At 46.5% G+C, this 24,088-nt stretch overlaps 2 protein-coding genes across 2 annotated transcripts; one reads left to right on the top strand and one right to left on the bottom strand.

Moving 5' to 3' along the window:
- Positions 1-278: 278 nt before the first annotated feature.
- Positions 279-7,190, top strand: LOC311315354 (PRELI domain containing protein 3B-like). Its single transcript, XM_084446023.1, has 6 exons — positions 279-377; positions 1,714-1,882; positions 4,910-4,999; positions 5,091-5,161; positions 5,375-5,477; positions 5,575-7,190. The coding sequence occupies exons 1-6, from the start codon at positions 346-348 to the stop codon at positions 5,689-5,691; spliced, it is 582 nt and encodes a 193-aa protein (XP_084302149.1). The 5' UTR covers positions 279-345; the 3' UTR covers positions 5,692-7,190.
- Positions 7,191-17,544: 10,354 nt separating this feature from the next.
- LOC311314895 (vesicular inhibitory amino acid transporter-like) lies at positions 17,545-19,900 on the bottom strand (the record flags this gene model as incomplete). The annotated part of the gene is made up of 2 exons (XM_084445423.1): positions 17,545-18,732; positions 19,508-19,900. The coding sequence occupies 2 exons, from the start codon at positions 19,898-19,900 to the stop codon at positions 17,545-17,547; spliced, it is 1,581 nt and encodes a 526-aa protein (XP_084301549.1).
- Between the last annotated feature and the right edge of the window lie 4,188 nt (positions 19,901-24,088).

Genomic DNA, 24,088 nt, shown 5'->3' with positions numbered 1-24,088 from the left:
AGGATTCGCCGCACGGCGACATTCGCAAAAGTTCTATTTTTGGGCAGTCTGATGGACGAGTCTGGGTTTGGCGCTCATTCTGTCATCTGTCACTGGTTCCCAAGCTCTGACAAAAGATCTTCGCAAGTGTCAGCACGAAAAAGTGAGTGAGTCAACTTGGCGGCGACCGCGGCTGGGCGTATTGGTTCCATAGAATCAATGGAGTGTCCCATCTTGGCATTCCATACTCTTTGGCGAGGTGAACAGACCAGCAGGGGGGAGTGTTGTCTCTGTCCTTCGCTGCTTCCCTTCAGAAAGGCGCTCACGCTGTCACCGGCTCCCGAGCTCTGACAAAAGGTCTTCAAAATGAAGCTCTGGGCATCAGAACACATATTCAAGTAAGTGGTAATAACATCTCACACAACACTTTACTAAGTATTCTACATTAAATCGCATTCTAGATTGTCAGTTTAAGTTTCTTTGATGGAGTTGGTTGGCTAACGTTAGCTAGCTAGACTAGCCCCCTCCCGTTAGCTCTTTGACTTTAGCTAGCACTAGCTATGTCAGCTAACGTAGCACTACATCTAGCCAACATCTCCAACTTTTCCGTTTCGTGTGTGACATCAATCTCGGTGTGAACACACCGGCTAAGTTACCAAGAATAAGGAGCACATGTCAATATACGATGGATGATACACCTTGATAGTTAGCTAGGTAAGTGTATGGTCGTACTAGCTAGGTAGGTAGCTAGATAGCCTAATCTAAGTCTGTTCTGGCACTGCAGGCGAACTTGTAGTTAGCGAGACACAGCTGGCAGAATGTCACGCGCTTCATCTGTTTTTGTTGTTTTAAACCTTTGGTTGTGAATAAGTATCTGATCGGAGATCTCCCCCATGGCGCATCTATAACCGCATACCGCCTTCTGTGTTACGTAAGTTTTTCTCGGGTCTACGGTAGAATTACGGACACTGAAAGGCGGTGTAACGTTACTGTTCCTGTCCACAAATCTTCCTGTGGTAGACGACACAGTCACGCACCTGACAGTATCCTATCATTGAATTTAATTAAAAGGTTCGCTGATACTGTACTGCTCCTAATTCCCATTGATCATTCGTGTACACAGCCGCCTGTATATCACAGATAATGGTGGACTGTTATGTCATAGTTATTTGCATGAATAGCGTTTAATCTGTCTGGAAGATAACTGTCGTTGTTTACACCACAAAAGTGCTAGGAATCGTTGTCTAAGTGCTGATGTAGGGCATAGATATGTCCAAGGTCACACTACCATTTGGTTTACTGCTATATATAGTGTTGTAGCTACCTCGTTATAGGCTTACTGTGTTTAGTGTAAAATTTTAATTTTGAAACGTTAATTTAAAAGTGATCTGACGTTGACCGGATGCTGTCCGTCCATCTGATAGATGGCGTGTTCATCTGGTGGTGTTGAGCTATCCCTGCTATTGGGCTTTGATCTGGTGTTGAGCTATCCCTGCTATTGGGCTTTGATCTGGTATTGAGCTATCCCTGCTATTGGGCTTTGATCTGGTGTTGAGCTATCCCTGCTATTGGGCTTTGATCTGGTGTTGAGCTATCCCTGCTATTGGGCTTTGATCTGGTGTTGAGCTATCCCTGCTATTGGGCCTTGATCTGGTGTTGAGCTATCCCTGCTATTGGGCTTTGATCTGGTGTTCTCTTGTCCACATTCTCAGCGTGTGTGTTTTTTCTACCCAGCCATCCTTGGGAGACGGTTACCAAGGCCGCCATGCAGAAGTACCCGAACCCCATGACCCCGGGCGTGGTGGGCGTGGACGTGCTGCAGCGCGGCGTGGACGCCCAGGGACGGCTCCACAGCTGCAGGCTGCTGAGCACAGAGTGGGGCCTGCCGTCCATCGCCAACACGGTGAGGCTACTCACTGCCCTGCAGGGACCCCTAGCTGACCTGGGGCTGAATACTACATCACATCCATTATTCAAGTGTTTGCTTGAGTATTTCATGGTACATGATACCTGGCTGTATCTTTGACGAGGTAACATCCTTGAATCTTGAGGCTTTCTGGAGTGTCAGGGGTTAGCATTTTTAAGAACAGATCATTGGTTCCATTGTGCTAGACAAGAACAATTGAGCAAAGTATTATATTTTTTTTAAAAGAAAGAAAGAAAAAGTGTTTATCCGGGTCTGACTCCCAGTGCATCATTACTGAGCCTCATCAGATCCTCCTAATCTCTGGTTCTCTCGAGGATCGGTCTGGCCACTCTTATGAAAAATCAATGTGTGCATTGTCATCAGGTTTTGTCCATAGGGAGAGAAAGTGAAAATGTGCGCCCCTAGCGGATTTGTTCCTATCGGAGAGGAGTTTCAATGTAAACTCCCATAGAACGGATTTTCTAATAATTACTATGAAGCCATTTCAGTGAAGTTATCAAAACAAAAACTTGTTAGTGTCTTTACAGTAATAACCTACTAACTGTGAGAATTTCAAACAGTATTTCGTCTTCTTTAAAATTTTGGAAATTGCTCCATTCGTTTCATAAATGGACTACAAAGCCGGGCGTCACTCATGAGAAAAATGCTGCCAGATTGCTCCCATCGGTATGAGACGAATGGTTGCAAATTCTACTAATTTCCAAGAGATCCCAAAGAGCTGGAAAGATGGATACGAATAATAAGTTGAGTTGAATTGCATATAGACAGTGCTATGTTGTGAAATGTCATAACCAAAGCCTCCTATTAACGTGAGCTGGTTAGGATGGTATTAGCTGGTCAGACTGGTCTTAGCTGGTCTGATCCGCAGGTGGCTATTCTTACTGGTCCGTAACCCTAACCTTAACACCTAACCGTAATAGGCTCACTTATGATGCTAACTCACCGTAACATGATATGACCGGTCCTTCATGCTAGCTCTGACGACACCTAACAGCTCCCCCTGCAAATAGCGGCATTTTTCTACATGGCCAGATCTAAAATGATTGTCAGCATGCGGGATGCACTTCTTGTTATTGCTGAAGTATTCTGCCAGCCATGCAATGCATATCGGCATTTTCATAGGTACTGATTTGTAATTTGGTTGTATTGTGTTAGATGTTAGCTGGTAGAGTCAGCAAGCTCACAGAGGCGCACAAAATGACATCATGCATGCCGTATGTAGTTCTTTACCACCTCGTTACAAAAAATATATCCATAATTCGGATTGTGATTGAAAATTAACTATGATCACCAGAAGTTTTTCTCCAAGTATATCATATTTAATGCATTCTACTAACTTTTCGATGTAGACCGAGATATAATTTTTCAGAAAATGTGCTATGAGAAATCCCATTCATTCTCTCAGCATTAGGAACACTACCGCTAGTGGGCAATGAGATTACATTCCCTCCCTATTTAGGGTCCAGTTTAGTTGTTGATGAAAGTCATAATAATGGTGCTGCCTGTGAGGAGGTGCTGCCCGTGAGGAGTCTGGTGCCTGTGAGGAGGTGCTGTCCATGAGGAGGTGCTGCCCGTGAGGAGTCTGGTGCCTGTGAGAAGGTGCTGCCTATGAGGAGGCTGGTGTCCGTAGTGCAAAGCAGCACTTGTATTGAAAGAACAGCAAATATCTGAATTCAAGACTTATCCCAGGAAAAGCTCATCATTGAAGCTCCACTGGTAATGTTAGTAAGGTTAATGGTAATGTTAGTCAATACAATGGGTTGATCCAATTGCCTGCTAATAATTTTGATTGGCACCGCCTCCGTAGCATAGATGATGTGTATGGCTACGTCAGACTGATCTGTGGAGAGAAACAGAATGTGAGCTCAAGAGACCCTTTACTCCCCCCCTCCCCTCCCAGGCAGGTACCAACCACCCCCCCCTCCCCTCCCAGGCAGGTACCAACCCCCTCCCCTCCCAGGCAGGTACCAACCACCACCCCCCTCCCCTCCCAGGCAGGTACCAACCACCCCCCCCCCTCCCCTCCCAGGCACGTACCAAACAACCCCCCTCCTCCCCTCCCAGGCAGGTACCAACCACCCCCCTCCCCTTCCCTCCCAGGCAGGTACCAACCCCCCCTTTGTGTAAGTCGGCATGTCTGTCTGCAAGATGCTTTGCCAGGTTGGTCGTATTGGCTCCCTTGGTTTGTATAGATTTGTAGCATCGTTTACAGATGGGCTTTGTAATGTCCGTGGGCTTGCCCTCACTGTCGGCTCTGTTAGCAAAATAATGCCAGATTTCGCTGCACGCATCAGCTTTATCGACAAGCTGTGGACATTTGTACTTGTAGCCATCTCAGGTTAGCTACCGTCCTCTCGAAGATGCTGCACGCTTATGAGGGGGAAAAAACTGTTGCGCTGCAGTGACAGAGCGAGGAGAGAGAGAGAGCGCGCGCACACACACACACATACTGGCCCGCGACTCGGGGATCTTGGGAGAGAGAAGCAGAGCGCTATTAGCCTACAAACAAACACGGCTTCACTGTCGCATGAACGCAACTATACGGCTCTTATTAAAACACTGTCTTTCTTAAAGTATCGATACTTTGGGTATTGTACGAGTCGTTTATGACTTTTCTTGTATCGATACACCGTGCAACACTAGTAGGGGTAGGGGTAGGGTTAGAGTGGTTTAATAGAACTCTACATCTCACTGTCAAGGTCATTGTTTGTGAGACCTTCTCTGAAGGTTATTCCAAGTGGTCAGACCAGACTGATATGTTGTTACCCGACAGCCCATGTGTTGGATAAATATTGCGCAGACCTTGAAAGTAGAACTGGTCAGTCTGAACTGAGAATGTTGTCACTGAAATCAAACTCCAGGGCTAGAATCAGCTTCCCTGATCTCAGCTATCAGTGGGGAAGACGCCAGAACTGACCCCAGAACCAAGAGCCAGGTTCAACTTCACTCTTTAATATCACACTCTTCTCTCTTCTTCCTTTTGTCTTCTCTCCTCCCCCTCAGCTCATCGGGATGACCAGAACATTCACCTATGTCCAGGAGCACTCGGTAGTGGACCCCAGTGAGAAGGTCTTTGAGCTCCAGTCCACTAATGTGAGTGAACCCTGCAGTCTGTTGTGTCTCTGTGTGTGCGTGGTACCCAGACAGAACGACGTTGATGCGTTCTCTACTCCTTCTCCTCCAGATCTCCTGCACTAACATTGTGTCTGTTGACGAGAAGCTCACATACAGGCCACACCCACAGGATCCTGAGAAGTAAGACACTGACTGATCCTTGTATGGTGAACTAGAACTCAAGAATACATTGATTCTGGTGGGCTTTTTACTCAAAATACCTTTGTGGGGTATGAAAGATTGTGGAGTTTTATTTAACAAGCTGGATGTGACCTGAGAGTGTGTGTGTGTGTGTGCGTGTGCGCGTGCGTGTGCGTGTGTGTGTGCGCGTGTGTGCGCGTGCGTGTGTGGTAGGACGGTGCTGACCCAGGAAGCCATGATCACAGTGAAGGGGATGAGTCTGGGCAGCTACCTGGAGGGCCTCATGGCCAAAACCATCTCTACTAACGCTGGGAAGGTGAGGCCTCAACCAATCTCTCTCTCTCTGTCCTTATTTCTCTCTCTCTCTCTCTGATGGATGAGACAATATTGTTCCTGTCCTGCTGTTCTCTCAGGGTCGGGAGGCTCTGGAGTGGGTCATCAGGCGCTTGAACACGGAGATCGAGGAGCTGGCCATCACTGCCCGTGGTACCTTGCGCGTTCCCATGGCAGCAGCAGTCGCAGACAAATGATACCCCGCCATCTTGAATGGAACTGGACATACTTCCCTTGCAGAGGGGAAACCACCTTACCGCCAGAACAGCCACTTCCTGCCTCGACCCCCCCATCGTCAGACGTGTCACCAGAACCGCCTCCCCCTCAGTCAGCTGCCCGTGTTACACTAGCAGGGTGAGAGAGACCAGCTGAAGACATTAAAAGAGCACTGGGTTGAACAGGGTTTCACATGAGGTTCATGGGATTTGTAGTCTTTTAACATTTTGAATTCACACAGTGCCTCCTGTCTGTTTTGTATCCTCTTCCTTTTTCTCTGTTTCTATAGTGACCGTCAAACAGGTTGTAGAGTTGTCAAACAAGTGGACAGGTTTGTGTGTCTGTTAGAGATCAGGTTCAGCCTGTATAAGCCACACCTCAGAGGGCATAACCTGCATCATCTTTGAAGGAACGTCTTATTGTTTACTTGTACTTCTGTAGTGGTGTATGGTCATTGTTCCTACATGTTCAGGAATGTGAAAACTGTTAATTTATTGTTGTTCAGCACTTAATATATAATATTATATGTGTTATGCGCAGAGGTGACACAAGCAGCACCATAATACAGCAGATTGTGCCAACCTGACCTGAACTACAGTTTGCAAAATGGAGCATCAACAAACTGCTGTGTGGCTTCCACAGCTGCTGAACGCTGTTTGTATTTGTGATCCTGAACACACCCGTTCAGTGTTTCTGTCCCTATGGTATTGTAGCTCTTCTCTGACCTGCCAACAGAATCTTTCTCCTAAAGCTCACAGCCTGTGAGGTTCATCCACCAGCAGAGCTGCATCTAAACATCCCTCCTTATGAGTACACATATGTACATTCAGGTACTACAGACCCATTCCCTGGCTGGATACTCTGAAAATACAACCTTCCTTCCTTGCTTGCTTTTGAGAAATCACTAATCTGACATGACTGGATGGAAAGCAGCTTTGTAGAGAACAATGTTTTTGCCTGTCCAATGATGTTAGATCAGAGATGATCTTAGGAGGGGATGAGGGAAGGCTGTAGAGATCCTGTCAGATACGCTCTCTCTTTCTCAGCTCTACTGCTTCCCCAGCCGCTGGTGGTCATCAGGGTCCCTCCGGGGCCCCCAGGTCTGGCTCCTCCGGCGCCCCCAGGTCTGGCTCCTTCAGTCCCCCCAGGTCTGGCTCCTCCGGTCCCCCCAGGTCTGGCTCCTCCGGGCCCTCAGGTCTGGCTCCTCCGGGGCCCCCAGGTCTGGCTCCTCCGGGGCCCTGCAATCTGGGGAAGTCATGTCTGCATAACTGTGTATTTGAGATACACATTCCAAGAATGTCGCAATGGAAGTGAATACACTGAAATTGTTTCAATAAAAAAATGATCCGGTGTGTTAGATGTGGTACTATGTGTCATGATCACAGCTCGCCTGTAGACATGAGAATAAGACTGTTAACATGTCCAGTGTGTTATCCTGTCTGGTCTCACACTGTGACTGAAAACTGAACTCCAGATTCAATTGGAGACTAATAAAAGCCTCTCTTTCTCCAGAGCACGTGTATCTGATGGACAGGAACTCTCTTTGCAAGAAAACATTCATAAACATCTGATAAAACTACTTTCTGGGACAGTGTATTGAATGACAATGTCAATGTCATTTTATTTATATAGCACCATTCATACAGGTGCATATAGAACATAGAACATAAAAGAAGAATGATAAAAACAAATCATATAAACACAGTGAGAACAGATTAAAAATGAACAATAAAAGTAAAAGCATTACAAATTAAAAGATAAAAACTATAAACACTGCAAATTAATAACATTAAGGTATTAAAACAAGAAAAGCTGTGTTAAAAAGGTATGTTTTAAGACTTTGCTTAACAATTACTTGGAAAAGATGTACGTTTTCATTATAAGACAACTTTGCTGATTACAAATCTAATAAATTCGTATTGCTTCTGATCAAATAAATGCAAAAATATAGGAAGAGAAAGGCTTGAGACTTGAACCCCGCTAGCCAGGTGACATGACTCAATGGCTCCCCCTTGCTGCAGACTAGACCTCGACATCAGAGAATATGGCTATGAATCCCTGGGAGGAAGCAAAAGGTAGACAAAGATACATTCAAATGATTTATATACAGGGACTATATTGCATATTCATACTGTAAGTATGCTTATGAGTGAGCTACTGACCCTCTCCACCTTCAGAACCGGCTTGACCAGCTGGAAGTGGTGCATGCTGGGTAAAATAAACCCCTCCTCCAGTTTGGCTGAAACAGGAAATCAAGAGTTGAGGGTACCTGGATATTTCATAACACTGGACATTATGGGCAGATTAATATGAATATGACTTCTGCACAATCATTTCTGTCTCAAAAAGGCACAAAATGTTGGGTGTTTACAGTAGTTACGGTTCCCACCATTCAGTTGGGGCAAGACCAGCAACTTCATCCCAAGTTTCACCAAGTTCTCCAGGGCTGGAGTCTGTAAATGTATGTTATTATGATCAGTCTGTAAGACATACATGATCACTACTATAGCTGTTCAACATGTCTTTACTACAGTGCTGAGTAGAGGAATGTGGACTACTATGCTTTGCACGGTCCGCATGATGTTCCATACCTGGACGGTTCCCACCTCACTGGATACCAGCGTCAGGGTCAAACTAGCAGACAGAGAGTTGTGTTACCGACAGTGTTGGGCAAGTTACTGAAAATTAGTAACTCGTTACAATTACTAGTTGCTTCTTTCAAAAGTAACTGAGTTACTTTAATGATTACTGCATGTAGAAAGTAACTAGTTACGGGGAAAGTTACTTTTGCGTTACTTTTCAGTTGTCTTATTAATGCACACGGTGTAGCCTAATGCTTAACAAAGGGTACCCAGCTTTCAATGGGTTAACAATAACTCGTAGACCACCTCATCTCTGGCCAGTGACCTACAACATTCCCAGCCTTCAAACCAATGTAGGCCTTCCTCAAGAGGAGAAGCTTCTCAAACTTGTGATCTGATAGCCGACAGTATACAGCATGTTAACAAACGTCTTTTTTCTCCAATATTTTGACTGGGATTTTGAAATGGGGGAAATTAACATGTATAGCAAAAAACTACAGGTTTTAATCTTACTGTTAATTTATAGGACTAGAAGATGATAGATCAGTCAGCTCTCAGCCCGCTGCATGCTGTCTTACATTTAATACTTTACCAGTATTTTTTCCTTGATCCAAGGTGGGAAAATAATGTCTGTATTTCCATGACAGAGAGCTCACGTTGTCAGAACCATAGACAGAACTGACGTTAGATCATAAACAGGAAATGGAGGCTATTTGTCCATTGCGCAAAGCTAACGAGTAACGAGCCCATTGAAGTTTCAGTAACTGTAACTGCATTATTTTCATTCGAAAAGTACTTTTTTACATTAATAGTTACTGAAAAAAGTAGTGATGTTACGGTAACGTGTTGCTCACAACACTGAATACCAAGTGATAATGGTTAAACAGAAGACGACCACATCTTCAAGACGACCACATCTTCAATTGGGATGTAGGCCTTACTTGCTCAGAGCCATGGAGCCCCTGACTCTACCGCCAGAGAGGGACACTTGACCGTTGAAGACAGAGTCCTGCAGGAGAGGAGAATTGTCTGATCAAAGGATAATCAACTATGAGTCAAAAGGGTTTAAAGGGTATTAATGTTGGACATGGACGTTGAACAGCTGGAGGTGCAGCCAAGGTACTCACAATGTTGAGTTTGAACAGCGGTGTTCGGGTTGCATTGGGCTGGATGACGAACGCAGTGACCATCACAGGGAGCCCCAACTGCACCTCCCCGGGCAGGAAGGAGAACAAGGGCACCTCCCTGGCCGATATCCAGAGCTCCATCAGCAGGCCCGGGAACAGCTTGGGCAGCTGGTGGAGGAGGAGGTGGAGGAGGAGGAGAAGGTGGAGGAGGAGGAGGATGTGGAGGAGGAGGTGGAGGAGAAGGTGGAGGAGGAGGAGGAGAAGGTGGAAGAGGATGTGGAGGAGGAGGAGAAGGTGGAGGAGGATGTGGAGGAGGAGGATGTGGAGGAGGAGGAGGAGGAGGAGAAGGTGGAGGAGGAGAAGGTGGAGGAGGAGGATGTGGAGGAGGAGGAGGAGGAGGAGCAGGTGGAGGAGGAGGAGGATGTGGAGGAGGAGGAGAAGGTGGAGAAGGAGGAGGATGTGGAGGAGGAGGAGGAGGAGAAGGTGGAGGAGGTGGAGGAGGAGAAGGTGGAAATGAAGTGGAGGAAGGGAAGGACATGGAGATGGATGTGGAGTTGAGAGAGAGACAAGTCTGCTACAGCATGTTCAGCTCATCAGTAGTTGTCAGTAGATCCATGACAATGAACAGAAGTGAATAGCGTGTTGGTTACCTGAGGGATGAGTGAAGAGTGTGTTGGTTACCTGAGGGATGAGTGAAGAGCGTGTTGGTTACCTGAGGGATGAGTGTAGCGAAGTAGCTGGTGTTGAGGCGGAGAGGAGACTTCTCTGGGATCTGACATGGAGAAGGAGGAGAGAGGATTCAGGAGATGGCTGTCAGGCCAACAGACAAGACAAATAACCTGAGAGACAGCAGACAGACTCACCATGCTGTCGTTAATGTTGGCGTGGAAGAGCCCAGAGGAGTAGTAGGAGTAGGAGGCGGAGTTGGCGCTGAACTCGGACACGCCCAGCGAGACCATGTAGGCGTCCTGAGGGGACAGAGAGAACGGCTGGGCCTGGAATGGAGGGTCCGCGTGGCTCTGGACGCTGGAGAACTCACCCTGGAGAGCAGACAGAACCACTCAGCCGGACCAGGATCAGGATCGCTCATTGTAACCAGCTTAGCAAGGATCCTGGTTTGGGTCGGATAGGAGCTGCATTGTTGCTCCCGTAAAGCATGTCACCTTGTGCTTCACATATAACTGTAACCCTATATATTAGAAGGCTAGGCCCAGCCTGGGACACTGTGATAGACAGGTCAGAGTTTCACAGAGATGTTTCCATCCATGTCAGATGAAGAGAGGCGGGCGTACCTTGAGGTTCAGTCCCAGGCTGGAGGAGCCCACCAGGGGGGCGCTGATGAGAGGAACATCAAGCACCAGAGAGCCACCGACCTGGAAGGAGATTGAGGGATGACCAGATGAGCATCCCTGAGACACAGTGACCTCGCTATGACAACGGACACAATGAGCATGACAAAAAAACACTTTCATCTGGTTATTAATGGTGATAATGCGGTATTAGTGGTAATAATGATCATAACTGAACATGTTTGTGTGTTCGTCATAGTATCTTCTACTGTGCTTTCTAATGCAATACCTTCCATGGCCGCTAGGTGTCCCTCCAGGTTGTCTATGGACTGGCTGAGTCCCGGGCAAATCTGGGGTCAGACACGCATCACTCAGTCAGTCTGGTCAGTGATCTGACCCTGAACATGTCCTGAGGTTCACATTGAATAATCCGGATGATGGTGAGTACATTTGGGGAATCAAGCAATCAGGAAAGCAATACTTACACTTTCCGCTATTTTACTTTCGAGTTGACCTCCAAAAATGTCCACAAATGTCTGTAAAATCCAACTATCAACAAAGAATCATAATGCTTTAGTCATGATGCCTCTCTCTCTCTCTCTCTCTCTCTTTCCCTCTCTCTCTCTCTCTCTTTCTCACACCCACACACACCATTTCTCAGTCACTCCTGCTGAATCACATGGTCTGTCTGTCTGTCTGTCTGTAACCTCTATATTAGAATAGCAAACCATTTACCTGGCCCCACCATGGAAGTCAATCGTAGCTTCCCCAACCCAAGCAGAACAGTCCAGGTCGGAGATGGACAGGCGTCCATTGTGGTCAGTGTTCAGCCCGACCAGAGAAGCCACCTCCACGTTAAACACTGCCAGGTCAAACCAGCCACTGTCATCTCTGCAAACACACGCAAACCAGCATGATCAGGGAGGGTGGAAGTGATGCTGAGAGCAACACAATGAGACCTGTGACACGTACACACACACACACACACACACACACACACATACACCCACACACACACACACACACGTACACCCACCCACACACACACACACCCACACACACACACACGTACACCCACACACACACACTCACACACACACACACACACACACACACGTACACCCACACACACACACCCACACACACACATGTACACACACACACACACACACACACACACGTACACACACACACACACGTACACCCACACACACATACACACACCCACACACACACACACACACACACACGTGAACCCACACACATACACACACAAACACATACACACACACAAACACACACAAACACATAGACACACATACACACAAACACATACAGTACACACACATACAAACACATACACACACATACACACACAAACACATACACCCCCACACTCACACACACACACATACACACACACATACACATACACACACACACAAACACATACACACCCCCACACACACACACACACACACACACAAACACACACACACACACACACACACATACACGCATGCATACCTGTACACACAAACACATACACCCCCCGCCCCCCACACACACACACACACAAACACACACACATACATACACGCATGCGCACACCCACACACATACACACAGACACAGACACTTCAGAACAGGATAATTTGATTGAGGAAGCAAACCTCATCACATCAGATGATCTTTGACCAAACCATTTCAAATCATATTGTTAATAATGTAAAAGCTGTGGACATTTCAAAAGCATGAAGTTCTTTGCGCTTCCGGGGAGAGTCCCTATGGAAGCATAGTCAGTGTGTGAGAGACCCCCTGACTGCAGGGGAGAGGTGCTGCTTGGAACGGACTCGGATTGGAAAACCGTTGGGAACATAGGATGTTGAAATTTTGAACTCACATGAGTCCAAACTCGATTTCCCAGTTCCCCGTCATGGCAACGTTGAGGCTGGAGACCCCGGTCAGGAGGCCCTTCCCGTCGTAGAGGTCCAGCGAGGGCGTTGGGAAGTCACACTGGGTCACTGACATCCTGCAGGAGGACAGGCGTGAGGAGGCTGCACCTTCACCAAACTCGGTCTGAGGGTATAGAGCAGACCTGAATCGGTGGGCCCAAACACGGCCGGCTGTTCACCTACATTCATCTTTTAGACCAGGCTTAAAACTACCACACTGATTTTCATTCAACTCGGTGGAGGGGTGTACCACAGGTCAACCTGTTAGATTCTGGAGCAGATCCGAATCACGGGGCGGGTCCAGGAGCCGCCCGAACACGGCCCGGCCGGCCTTTCACCTCCATTGATTTTTTTGACTAGGATTACACAAACTCTACCAGACCACTTCTCATTAAACTCAGTGGGGTGTAGCATGGGCCAATTTATTACCCATTCAATTTAGTATGGCTGTTCTGAAGGTTGGGGTGTGTAGTGGACTGATGGACGAGTCTCACACCCTCGCCCACCTCTGTCTCCTGGCTGGCCTCTGTGTCTCTGCTACCCACCCGGTGAAGGAGTAGGTTATCGTTCCCAGGCCAATGTTCACTCCCCCTGTGACGTCTGGGAGGGACAAGCCCTCTATCTTCTCCTGCATCCACCCAGCACCCCTGTCTGCCCCTAGTGGTGGAGACAAGAACAACAAGGAGGTAGAGTCAGGAAGCAGAAGCACGTCCGGGCTGGTAGGCTGCTGATAGAATCAAACGCTGTGGTGGATAAAGAATTTAATTCTATTTAATTCAATTACATCAACGTAATGATCCCAGTTAGGACATAACTGCATGGCAAGTGTCACGCACAACAGCTGCACACTATAGGCAACTGCACCACCCATCCCAATACATGGTTAGCCATGGAGAGTAGAAGGCCTTACCGTACTGAAGGCCTTTCTGTGTGAGGATGAGCTTGATGGCAGGGTTCTCTCCATGTGAGGAGGAGAGACTCACCAGCAATACCAGCCAGGACAGCATGCTACAGACAGACAGACAGACAGACAGGCAGACCGTCAGACAGGCAGGCAGGCAGGCAGACCGTCAGACAGGCAGGCAGACAGGCAGACAGACAGACAGACAGACAGACAGACAGACAGACAGGCAGGCAGGCAGACCGTCAGACAGGCAGGCAGACAGACAGACAGGCAGACCGTCAGACAGGCAGGCAGGCAGGCAGACCGTCAGACAGGCAGGCAGGCAGACAGGCAGGCAGACAGGCAGACAGACAGACAGACAGACAGGCAGGCAGGCAGACCGTCAGACAGGCAGGCAGACAGACAGGCAGGCAGACCGTCAGACAGGCAGGCAGGCAGACAGACAGACACTTTCTGGAGGTTCTAGGAGAAATACTCTTTACATACCTTCATACTGCACATATTCTCATAACCTTATTTAGACAATGGTTTAGTCTAAAACATGAAATAACAAGTTTACAAAAATGATTTACCCAGTCGATAAGTCAGTCGGAGATGGTTGCACTTCTGGTTCCGGGTCTCAGTGTGACAGTTTCACTCAAGCTTGTGATTTATAGGACATGGTCTTGTGAGAAGTGAAACTTCCTGTGAGCTGTTTAGAGTAGAGAACAAGAAACCAAGAACAATGAACCATGTATTGAAACAAGCCAGACAACTGATGATGATTACCGAGCTCCCGAGGTGTTCTTATAATCTGACGGAAACCACTTCTCAGTGAGCGTACTGGGCTCAGTGCACTGATCAAATACAAACTTATTAATTAAATGAATGCCTCCAGCTATGATGGTGGTGTCTTGAATTGACTTTTTATTCATTTTATTCTAATGGTGCCAGGGTCACTTAGGGTCTGAGGGAACATGTACAGTATGACAGCCTAGGCCCGGTTTCTCAATCACGTAGCACCTACTACCAACTGCTATTTAACCATGCAGTAATAATGATGCAATTAAGATAAATTGGGTCAAGGCTTCATAATATCCTCAAAAACAGCGATATAAACACAACAAAACCAATTGTCACCATCTTAGTCAATTCTGAAGGTCTCTAAATAAAATACAATAACAAGTTACTGTACATCTGGTGTTATGAGTCAAATAAGACCCAGGCAGAGAATATTGGCTATTGATAATTTGACATGCACCATTGTATAGTTATGAGTGCATTGTGAAAACAATATTGGATGATAATCATTGTTGTTGGAGTGTTTTGGGCTTAGTTAAGTGGCTCAAATTTTACCCACTAACACAAAGAGCGTCGGAAGTCTAACGTTGCGGGAGCTGTCTAAGGTGCTGAAAGTGACCCAATAATCTTCAACCAACTATAGTCATTGACACATTTGCATCTATATTTTGAAATCAAAATGCCCTTCAGTCTCCTCCCCCTGTCTCTCCTCCCCCCATCTCTCCTCCCCCCGTCTCTCCTCCCCCTGTCTCTCCACCCCCCGTCTCTCCTCCCCCCTGTCTCTCCTCCCCCCTGTCTCTCCTCCCCCCGTCTCTCCTCCCCCTGTCTCTCCTCCCCCCTGTCTCTCCTCCCCCCGTCTCTCCTCCCCCCGTCTCTCCTCCCCCCTGTCTCTCCTCCCCCCGTCTCTCCTCCCCCTGTCTCTCCTCCCCCCTGTCTCTCCTCCCCCCGTCTCTCCTCCCCCCGTCTCTCCTCCCCCCTGTCTCTCCTCCCCCCGTCTCTCCTCCCCCGTCTCTCCTCCCCCCGTCTCTCCTCCCCCCATCTCTCCTCCCCCCGTCTCTCCTCCCCCCCGTCTCTCCTCCCCCCGTCTCTCCTCCCCCTGTCTCTCCTCCCCCCGTCTCTCCTCCCCCCGTCTCTCCTCCCCCCTGTCTCTCCCCCACCAGCTTTTTTAGATTTTCACATGAACATGTAGCTATGGCAACAATCTATCAAACAACAACATGACCACCACATCACTGGTATCATATGTGCCACATACTAAGTTGCCAGAACACCATGTTGGCACAAGTTTCTCCAACAAAGTCTTCACGTCCAAACTATTTGCAACATACAGAACATGGGCGATTTTCACTCCCTCACGCACTGTCAGGTGACTTTTATGTGTAAATGTTTTGTTATATGACACTATGACCTTTTACCTGTGTGAATGCCAAGTAAAGTTCCAGTAAATTGTAATTTTCCTTCACAAAAGTAATTAAGCTACAAGGCTGTAACGGTTTTAAGTACTCTATTAATGTTTTCATATTGACCCTATTAACAATGGGGGTGCCCCTCCATTGCTCTCTGTAAAGCGCATTGTGTTGCCTCTGTGTCTGAAATGCACTATACAAATAAAGTTTGATTTAATTTGATTTAACATTCTGGTGCACTGATGTTTGGCCACCTTAGGCGATTGGCCCCTGGACTACATATTTGCATTAGAAAGGGTTTGCATAGCTTGTGCATCAAAGGCTCAGATGCTCTGTAACTTTAGACCAATGCCTGAGTGGATGGGAAAGATTAAACAGTGAATTAACTGTTTGTAAAACCATTGGTTTCCAAAAATATTTCTAGAAGTAATAATGAATTATATGTAGGCTACAGGAATCATATATGGGGGCAGGTTTGTTTATAGAGTAATTACTAAGCATTAAGATACTAGATAGGCAGGGTTATACCAAAATATAAACTAGGGACATGTAGGAAGACAAAAATACTAAAATTGTTTGGTCACCTTGGGTGGTACCAACTTGTGAAGATATCAATATTGGCCCCTGGACTACTTATTCTCTATTGAGTTTTATGGTGGTTGGCATCAATGTTGCATTAATTTACTGCTGTCTCCTGGACTGTCCCTTGCACCCGGGGTTGATATAGCAGGTTTAGCTGATGCTTGAATAGTGGACATCACTAGCGGCGCCGAGAGGCTACAGTATTACACTGATTTACAGGGACCGATGTCTGAAAGTGAACGATGTCTGAAAGTGAACGATGTCTGAAAGTGGCTTTAAGTCTGATATTTCTGACTGGATTTTTACAATTATGAAGTGGCATCAGAGCCGGCCTACAAAGAGACAAAATCACAAGGCATAAAATATTCGATTTATTAATCTACAATATTAGGCTAATCCAACAAATACTTGTTTCTCACACTTCATGATTAATTCCATGAAAGCACAACGAACAAGTTCAACAGGAAGACGATATTAGACAAACGGTTTCAAAACACATTTAGGAGCCACTTGCTGACACAATTTGATTACTTTAATCCAGAACGACACTTGAAACACCAAAACCCTAAAGGCCGTTTCAGACGAGGAGCGATATCCGCGCATTGTAATTCATTTTCAATGAGAAAGGCGAGCGGACAATTTGGGAGCCGCGGACAATCTGGGGCGGAGCGGCAAGCGGGCGCGACCCCGTGAAATGGTCGCGCGCGTGCTCGTTTCGTGCACACGCCCGCCCACGACAAGAGCTGAATTAGTAGTCAGCTTTCCCCGCTGCGCGCAGGACGCGTGCGTCCCCCGCTGATCCAAGCGAGAACGCAGGCAGAATATCGCTCCCCGTCCGAAACGGCCTTTAATGCGTCGACGAGGACTGGGCTCACAATTCAAAACGAATCGAATCAGATTATTAGTAGACGCTATATAGAAGTTTAATAATGTTTACCCAAAGCACCGTCTGACTTGTTCTCTGGTGCATTGACACACATAGGCCTACAGTAACCCTGGAATGAAATAAACGTATTTATAGCAGCTCGAAAACCAGTGATAAAACGTTCATCTTATTGAGGCTGCTGTACACTATGCATGTTAGTCTATTATTGCACATTATCACAAGGCAAAAACTTAAAGAAATACATATTTCCCTATCGAGCTGTCATTTGCATCATTACGCGCCAATGAGATTGGCGTAATCACTAATTAATATGGGCTGTGTTCTCAATCATGGAGGTTGTATTTATAAGCCTCTATGAGCCCTTCGACAGAGTGGATGAACCCAGATATGCTGCATATTCCCCCTATAACGAAGATGGCGACGTCAAAGAACACATGGTGCCATAACAGTTTCCTCCAAAGGAGCTTTAGATGAAACAGACTTGGGAGCAGGAAACACAGACCTGCCCCGGTAAGGCTCCCGGTGAGGCCCATGAGAAGCGCGAAGTGTGGAACAAAGATGGCCATGAGCAGCGTGAAGACCACTAAGCCAATCCGGAGGCCCAGGCCCCATGACTTCAGCCGGCCGCCTGGGCCATAACAGTCAGGGAACACGGCTCGGCCTCCGCCCTGGAACAGGGACTTCTCCAGGACCTCCACGGCAGCGAAGAAGGGCAGCGGGTAGGAGAGCAGCGCCTTGGCCACCAGGAACAGGTTGACCACAGCCCGGATGGTGTACGGCAGGTTGTCGGTGATGACCTCTTTGGTGGCGTCAGCCCACGTTAGGTATGCCACCAGAGCGAACAGGCCCTTGAGGACGCAGGCAGCGATGTGGGTCCAGTCCATCATGCAGTGGAACTCGCTGGGCCTCTGCATGTTGCCCTCCAGTGACGGCAGGAAGATCTGGGAGGTGTAGCTGAACACAATGATGCCGATGGAGATGGGGAACTTCTTCACGTCGATATAGAACTTGACCTTCTCCCAGGCCCAATCTCGTGCTCTGGAGAGGCAGTAAGCAATCACCAGGATGTTAATGACGAAGTGCGCGAGGGTGCAGAGCAAGCTAAATTTGGAGACGGACTTGAGATTCTTGAGGAAGGCGCAGGGTAGGAGCGCGATGGTGGCGATGACAGACCAGGCCTTCTGAGACACTGGCAGGCCGGGGAAACTGTTGTACATGAGGTTCCCGCTGACCACCACATACAGGATGCAGGTCATCACCAGCTCGATGATCTGGGCCACGTTCACGACGTGTCCGCCCAGGGACGGGAACCGGGGCGCGCAGCATGCGTTGGCGATGTCCACGTAAGAGTCCCTTACGCGCACCGGCTGGCCGTCCTCGTTCTCCTCGTACAGACAAGCGATGAGAATCTTCCCCGTGTAGCAGCACACCACGGCGGCAAAAATGATGAGGAACAGTCCGAGGTATCCGCCGTGCAGAATGGCGTATGGTAATCCAAGGACGAACATGCCCTGCGGACAGAGAAGCGCAGTGAATGGTTAGTGACAGCCTCTCCGGCCTCCAGCCGAGCCAGGCCACGCTAGAACCGAAAACACATTCAAGTGAAACACATTTTCCCCTATAAGGACTAAAGTAGGCTATGGCCTATTTAATCACAGATTTTATTTTTGAGGCAGGCTACATGCTGTTGTTTCAGGCCTTTGCATTTTCAAGACGTCAAGACATGCACATTTGAATTTCGACTGCAATATGATAATTATTTTGTAGGTCTGCGTTTAAAATGCAGCTTTATCTGTTGATGCGGATATGAATAATGATCGAGTCATAATCGCGCCCGAGGCTAATCAGCCCTGATCTCAGGCTGCAGGAGGCTGTTTTACTAATAAAGATTTCAGGTTGAATAAATCCATTGTTTTGTATATCCTCTAATAATCCTCTTATTATATAAATTTGAAGTCAGACTGTTTAATAATTGTATAGATCACTGAGGCCTATCCTATATAGCCGACAATTTCTAGCCAAAATTAACCTTTCTTTTGTGCCCGCATGACCGGCTATAACTAGGCTATAGCCTAGTTGTGAACGCTGTTTGTGTTTATTTATTTTTGATTGTAATTTATTTTATATTATTACCCTAATATTTATACTTTTAAATTCGTTGTTCAATGTGACTTTAGGCCTATATTCCTCTGAATTAAGTGGCAGGGATGAATAGCCAAATTCTATGTTTTCGGAAAAAAAAAGTTTGGATTTCACAATATTCTTGAAAACGAATGAATACCCTACTTGAATAGCATTGGTGACATTCCACCCTGCTTCCCAAGCCGTGATTTGGGGTTTTTCCTCCGACATCAGCTCCTTAGCAGCCCCTGCGCTTTTGACGGAGGAGGAGCGCGGTCTAGTACCATCTCTTTGGTAGTGGCCGTCTCCCTCCATCACCCCGTCTCCGTCCATCTCTCCGCCGTCCTCGTCTCCAGGCAGCACGTCCATCGGCATTCCCTGCCTGTAGTCATAGTCCAGGTCGTCGCAACCAGCGAAGCCCAATGCCTCCTCGTCCGTGGCGGCCTGGAACCCCAGCCTGGCGAACACTCCGCTGACCTTGGCCTGGGACTTGTTGGACACGGTGTGGGCCGCATTGGTGAGCTTGTTGGTGAGCTTGTGTCGGATTAAGTGAGCCATTGTTGTTATTCATATGAATGAGGGTTTTCAAATATAAATCGGATCAATGAGTAAAGTGAATAGTGGTAAATACATGCAGGTGATTTATTCTCTACCTGCTGCTAGAAAAACATGCTTGTTGCCACGACCTTTCGAAGTTGCCCTCAACGGCTGTCCAACCGTTAGCCTATATCCACAACAGTTAAAACATCAGCTGTCCTTCTAGATGATCCATGTCACGCACAAATCCCTTCTTGCTCTTGTCATCGAAAAAAATTCCCCTGGATAGAAATATATCAGTATTTTCCTCATTAGCTCATAAATGTGAAAAATCTCTCAGTTTCTGACCTCTCCAAGCAGCGTCTTTTGTCGCGCGCACTGAGCTGTGCCGCAGCAGTGACAACTGCAAAGCGCGAGCGGTGGAATCTTCTGTGTGTCAGGAGGGACGAGGCGCGTCCTGTATCAAACGATATCACGGAAGACAGAAAGGAGGGGAGAGAGAGACACACACACACAGAGCATTAGTGAACGAAGGGAAAGTGTGTGTGTGTGTGTGTGTGTGTGTGCGCGCGCGCGTATATGTGGGGGAGAGAGAAAGTGAGAGCCCATGGCAACTATGACCCTCTCACTGGCGCAGTATTCCTTCTGATGGACCAATGACCACGGTTTAAATATTGCTTCGACATTGAGATGATACACTCTTAGAGCCTGATGAGCTGTTGGAAGATAGTTCGCCTAGATATTTCGTTATGTTTGTTTCAGTCTATTTACACTTCAAAATGTACATGGTCAAAATAAAGTCTAGATTTAAATTAGCCTAATTGTTGCATATTGATTAATGAAATTGCGGGTTTGCATACCTGATCAAACGATCGATTGAGGTCTCTCCCACACATTTTATTAAATGGCTGCAGCGGTTGCGTTTCCCAAAGGCATCGTAGCGCTACGTTCATCGTAAGCTACGGCGTTCATCGTAGCGCTACGATGCCTCTGGGAAACGCTGGGACAATAATGTCCAAACTCTGGACAATGTTGTCCAAACCATTTTTCTCTTTGACAGTTTATTTCCTCGATTATTCAGATGACAGAGGTTTTGTTAGTTTCACATTATAACACATCTTTTATCACCAGAGCTAACTGCTTCGTACCTCTTTTATGTCACTATGTTTATGTGTACTCTTTTTCTTTAATGTAGGCATATTCAGTGCACTTGTATGTATCTGATTGGACTCTGATGTTTTGAATATTCCTACTGTAAAGCACTCTGTGCACTAGTGTACGAAGGGTGCTATATAAATAATACTTACTAGTTTGTAAAACAGTCAGTTGTGATGAAGAATAACATGTGTAGCCTAATTAACAGTATTGGCCGGGTTTCCCGAACGAGTTAAGAAGCACTTAACTACAAAGTACTTCTTAATTCCCATAGGCCTACAAGGGGTTCCTTAAGAATGTTCTTTATCGGGAAACACGGCCATTACATGTAGCCTCCTTGTGAAGGTGTGAAATCTTTTATTGGCCATATACTTCGAATTGTTTATTTCACCATTCATTAGGCTAAATAATTTATTTGGTGTGATATTTTCATTTTCATTATTTTCTTTTTCGATTGGCTAAATGGGCTAATGTTTCATTAATGTTGGACATTCTAATACGCCTACCTCACTGTAATTCTGTGATAAAAAATATCAAACCTTTTTCTCATTGTAGCCTATTTAAATTGAGCTCTGTTTCTCCTTAAATTAAAGGAATGTTGTCCGCCTACGTAATAATTTATTCAGATGGTTAATTCCAGATCACGACCCGCGTGCTCGTCTAACTGGAGAAATAACCCGAGCTCTAATCTCGCATTCTACTGGAACACAGCAGGACCTTGGACAGCGTCTTGCATGTATATAGGCTGTTGTGTAGAATAATTGGTTTAAATGCCCTGCATGTTTATGCATTCAGCCCGCATATACTACCTTGAATTCCAGTTAACTGGACGTCCATTCATTTGTATATTAAAGCATAAATCATCCGTTGCAGGAGGAGCGCACGGCATCAAGTCTCACTGAACACATGCTCGTGCTTTTCCTCTGCTTCCATCCCTGAACATTAACATAAATATAACGATTGAGTGAAGTATAACATCAAGAGAAAAATCCAATTTTTACTCTCCCCAAATAATCCCTTAGAAGACAAGGCAACTCATCTTCTCCCTCCTAATCGGTTCCGACACGCCACGACACATCAGCCAGAGCTGTCATCAGGACTCACTGGGTGCCAGGAATCTGACGAGCGGGATTCTCCTGCTACATAGATAATGATTCTATTGCGTGAATTTGAATATGGGAAACACAAACAGGCCTCTTGGGATCAAATTTTATTTATAGGCTACATATTGTTAAAATGTGCACAATAGTTGGTCTATGGAGTAGCCTAGTAGGCTATACTCTCTGTGGATTGTGTGCTTTGAGACAAAAAGAAGTTGTGAAAGAAGACACGGGCTCTAAATTTAGCATCGACTACAGGACATAGAAATGTCCGCATATTTTCATGCTTGATTTAGGCTGCTTTGCCAGCTGCCATTTGTGTTCAGGCATGCACAGTGTGTGTGTGTGTGTGTGTGTGTGTGTGTGTGTGTGTGTGTGTGTGTGTGTGTGCGTGCGTGTGTGCATGTGTGTGCCTATAGCACTTGTGGTTGGATGCACGTGCGTGTGTGCGTGTGTGCGTGGACAGTGAGGAGAATATTCCCGGGAAAGTCCTTGGGGCATCTAAGTGACTAAGCCTCCCTCCCCCATCATGTGCAAAACCCTGGGCTAATACTGGGGCAGAGGATAGGCTGCAAATGTCACACAGACACATACACACACACACGCACACACACATACATACACACAAACGCACGCACACACACACACACACACACACGCACACACACACACACACACACACACATTTATATGCATAAACATCCATACACTCACACACTATATTCACATATTTCAGTGCTGACGAGTTTACACAGAGACACAAATCAACAAAACAAATGCAATGTACAGTAATAATAATAATAAAAATAATAATAAAAATAATAATAAATATAGCTGCAAGCAGCAATGTGGGGGCCAAGCAGGACGCGCGACCAGCGCATCAAAGACAACAAGCAAAACATGCCATAGCCGCATTCAAATCCCTATCACAGTTTTGAAAATCGGGCATACGGTTCAGAATAAATGCATTTCCAACTTTGACAGGTTGGTGGCGCTAGAGAGTTTGGGGTCTCGACATAGACTTGGCGACAGGGGTCACGGGACTGTCCCCGATGATACATCAAAACGTTACTGAGATATGACCACACTTCCTATTTGGCGGCTTGGATGCCAAATTCGATTGGCTGTAGAGAGCGAACGGCTTCGACAATCGAAAATCCCTGTAATACTTTTGTGGACATTGGTCTAGAGAATGTGTACAGCCGGTTTCATGTAGATTGGTGAAAATTCCTAGGAGGAGATACATTTTGAGTGTTTTACACAAAATACAAAATGGCGGGAAATCCAATTGGTGGAAAATGACATCATAACTCGGCATGAGCCAGGGATTCCAACGGTACTGTTCGGTCTACTGACGCCGACCGAAAGGCTGGACAGAGGGATACGGACACCATTCAACTCGTTTTTGTTGTTTTTTAGTGAAAATCAAATAGATTGTGAAACCTGAGAATGCAAACAAGCATACAGGAGTTTTTTTTTAAAATCATTTCCAACTACTGTACATAAACAATAATTGAACACAAAACACATGAATGTTACACAAAGCACATACTAATCACATACTAACCATGGCATCCCTCAAGTCCTGGCATCAATGAACCGTAGCGCACGGTCTCCCACTTAAGTATGGTACGCACCTAATCACAACCCCCAATATTCCTACGCATAACTGGTCACTAGACCCAACCAATTCCCACGCAGTCATAAAATATAACTAAAAATAATGTCATATTTATTAATCCCACATTTTTTCCAACTCTTTAGGCTAAACTATGCAGACTTAAACAACCCAACCTAACTGGACAGTACACCTCCCACCTGGCCGATCTAGCTACTTGTCTAGAGAGGCCAAAAGCACTACGTCCCTTGCTCCTCAATGGGGAGGAGAACAACTATCCTCCTGACATCCCGGTGGAGGATGACTCCGGGCAGCTTGCCAGAGCCTTTCTTTTCT

The sequence above is a fragment of the Borostomias antarcticus genome, assembly GCF_949987555.1.
Source record: "Borostomias antarcticus genome assembly, chromosome: 11".
Taxonomy (NCBI): Eukaryota; Metazoa; Chordata; class Actinopteri; order Stomiiformes; family Stomiidae; genus Borostomias; species Borostomias antarcticus.
This window is presented reverse-complemented; position numbering and strand designations above follow the sequence as displayed.

Excerpts from the sequence above, each read along its gene's own strand:
- LOC311315354 (XM_084446023.1), top strand. The coding sequence starts at position 346 with ATGAAGCTCTGGGCATCAGAACACATATTCAA. Across the intron at positions 1,883-4,909 it reads TGCCGTCCATCGCCAACACG|CTCATCGGGATGACCAGAAC; the intron begins GTGAGGCTACTC and ends CCTCCCCCTCAG. Across the intron at positions 5,000-5,090 it reads TTGAGCTCCAGTCCACTAAT|ATCTCCTGCACTAACATTGT; the intron begins GTGAGTGAACCC and ends CTTCTCCTCCAG.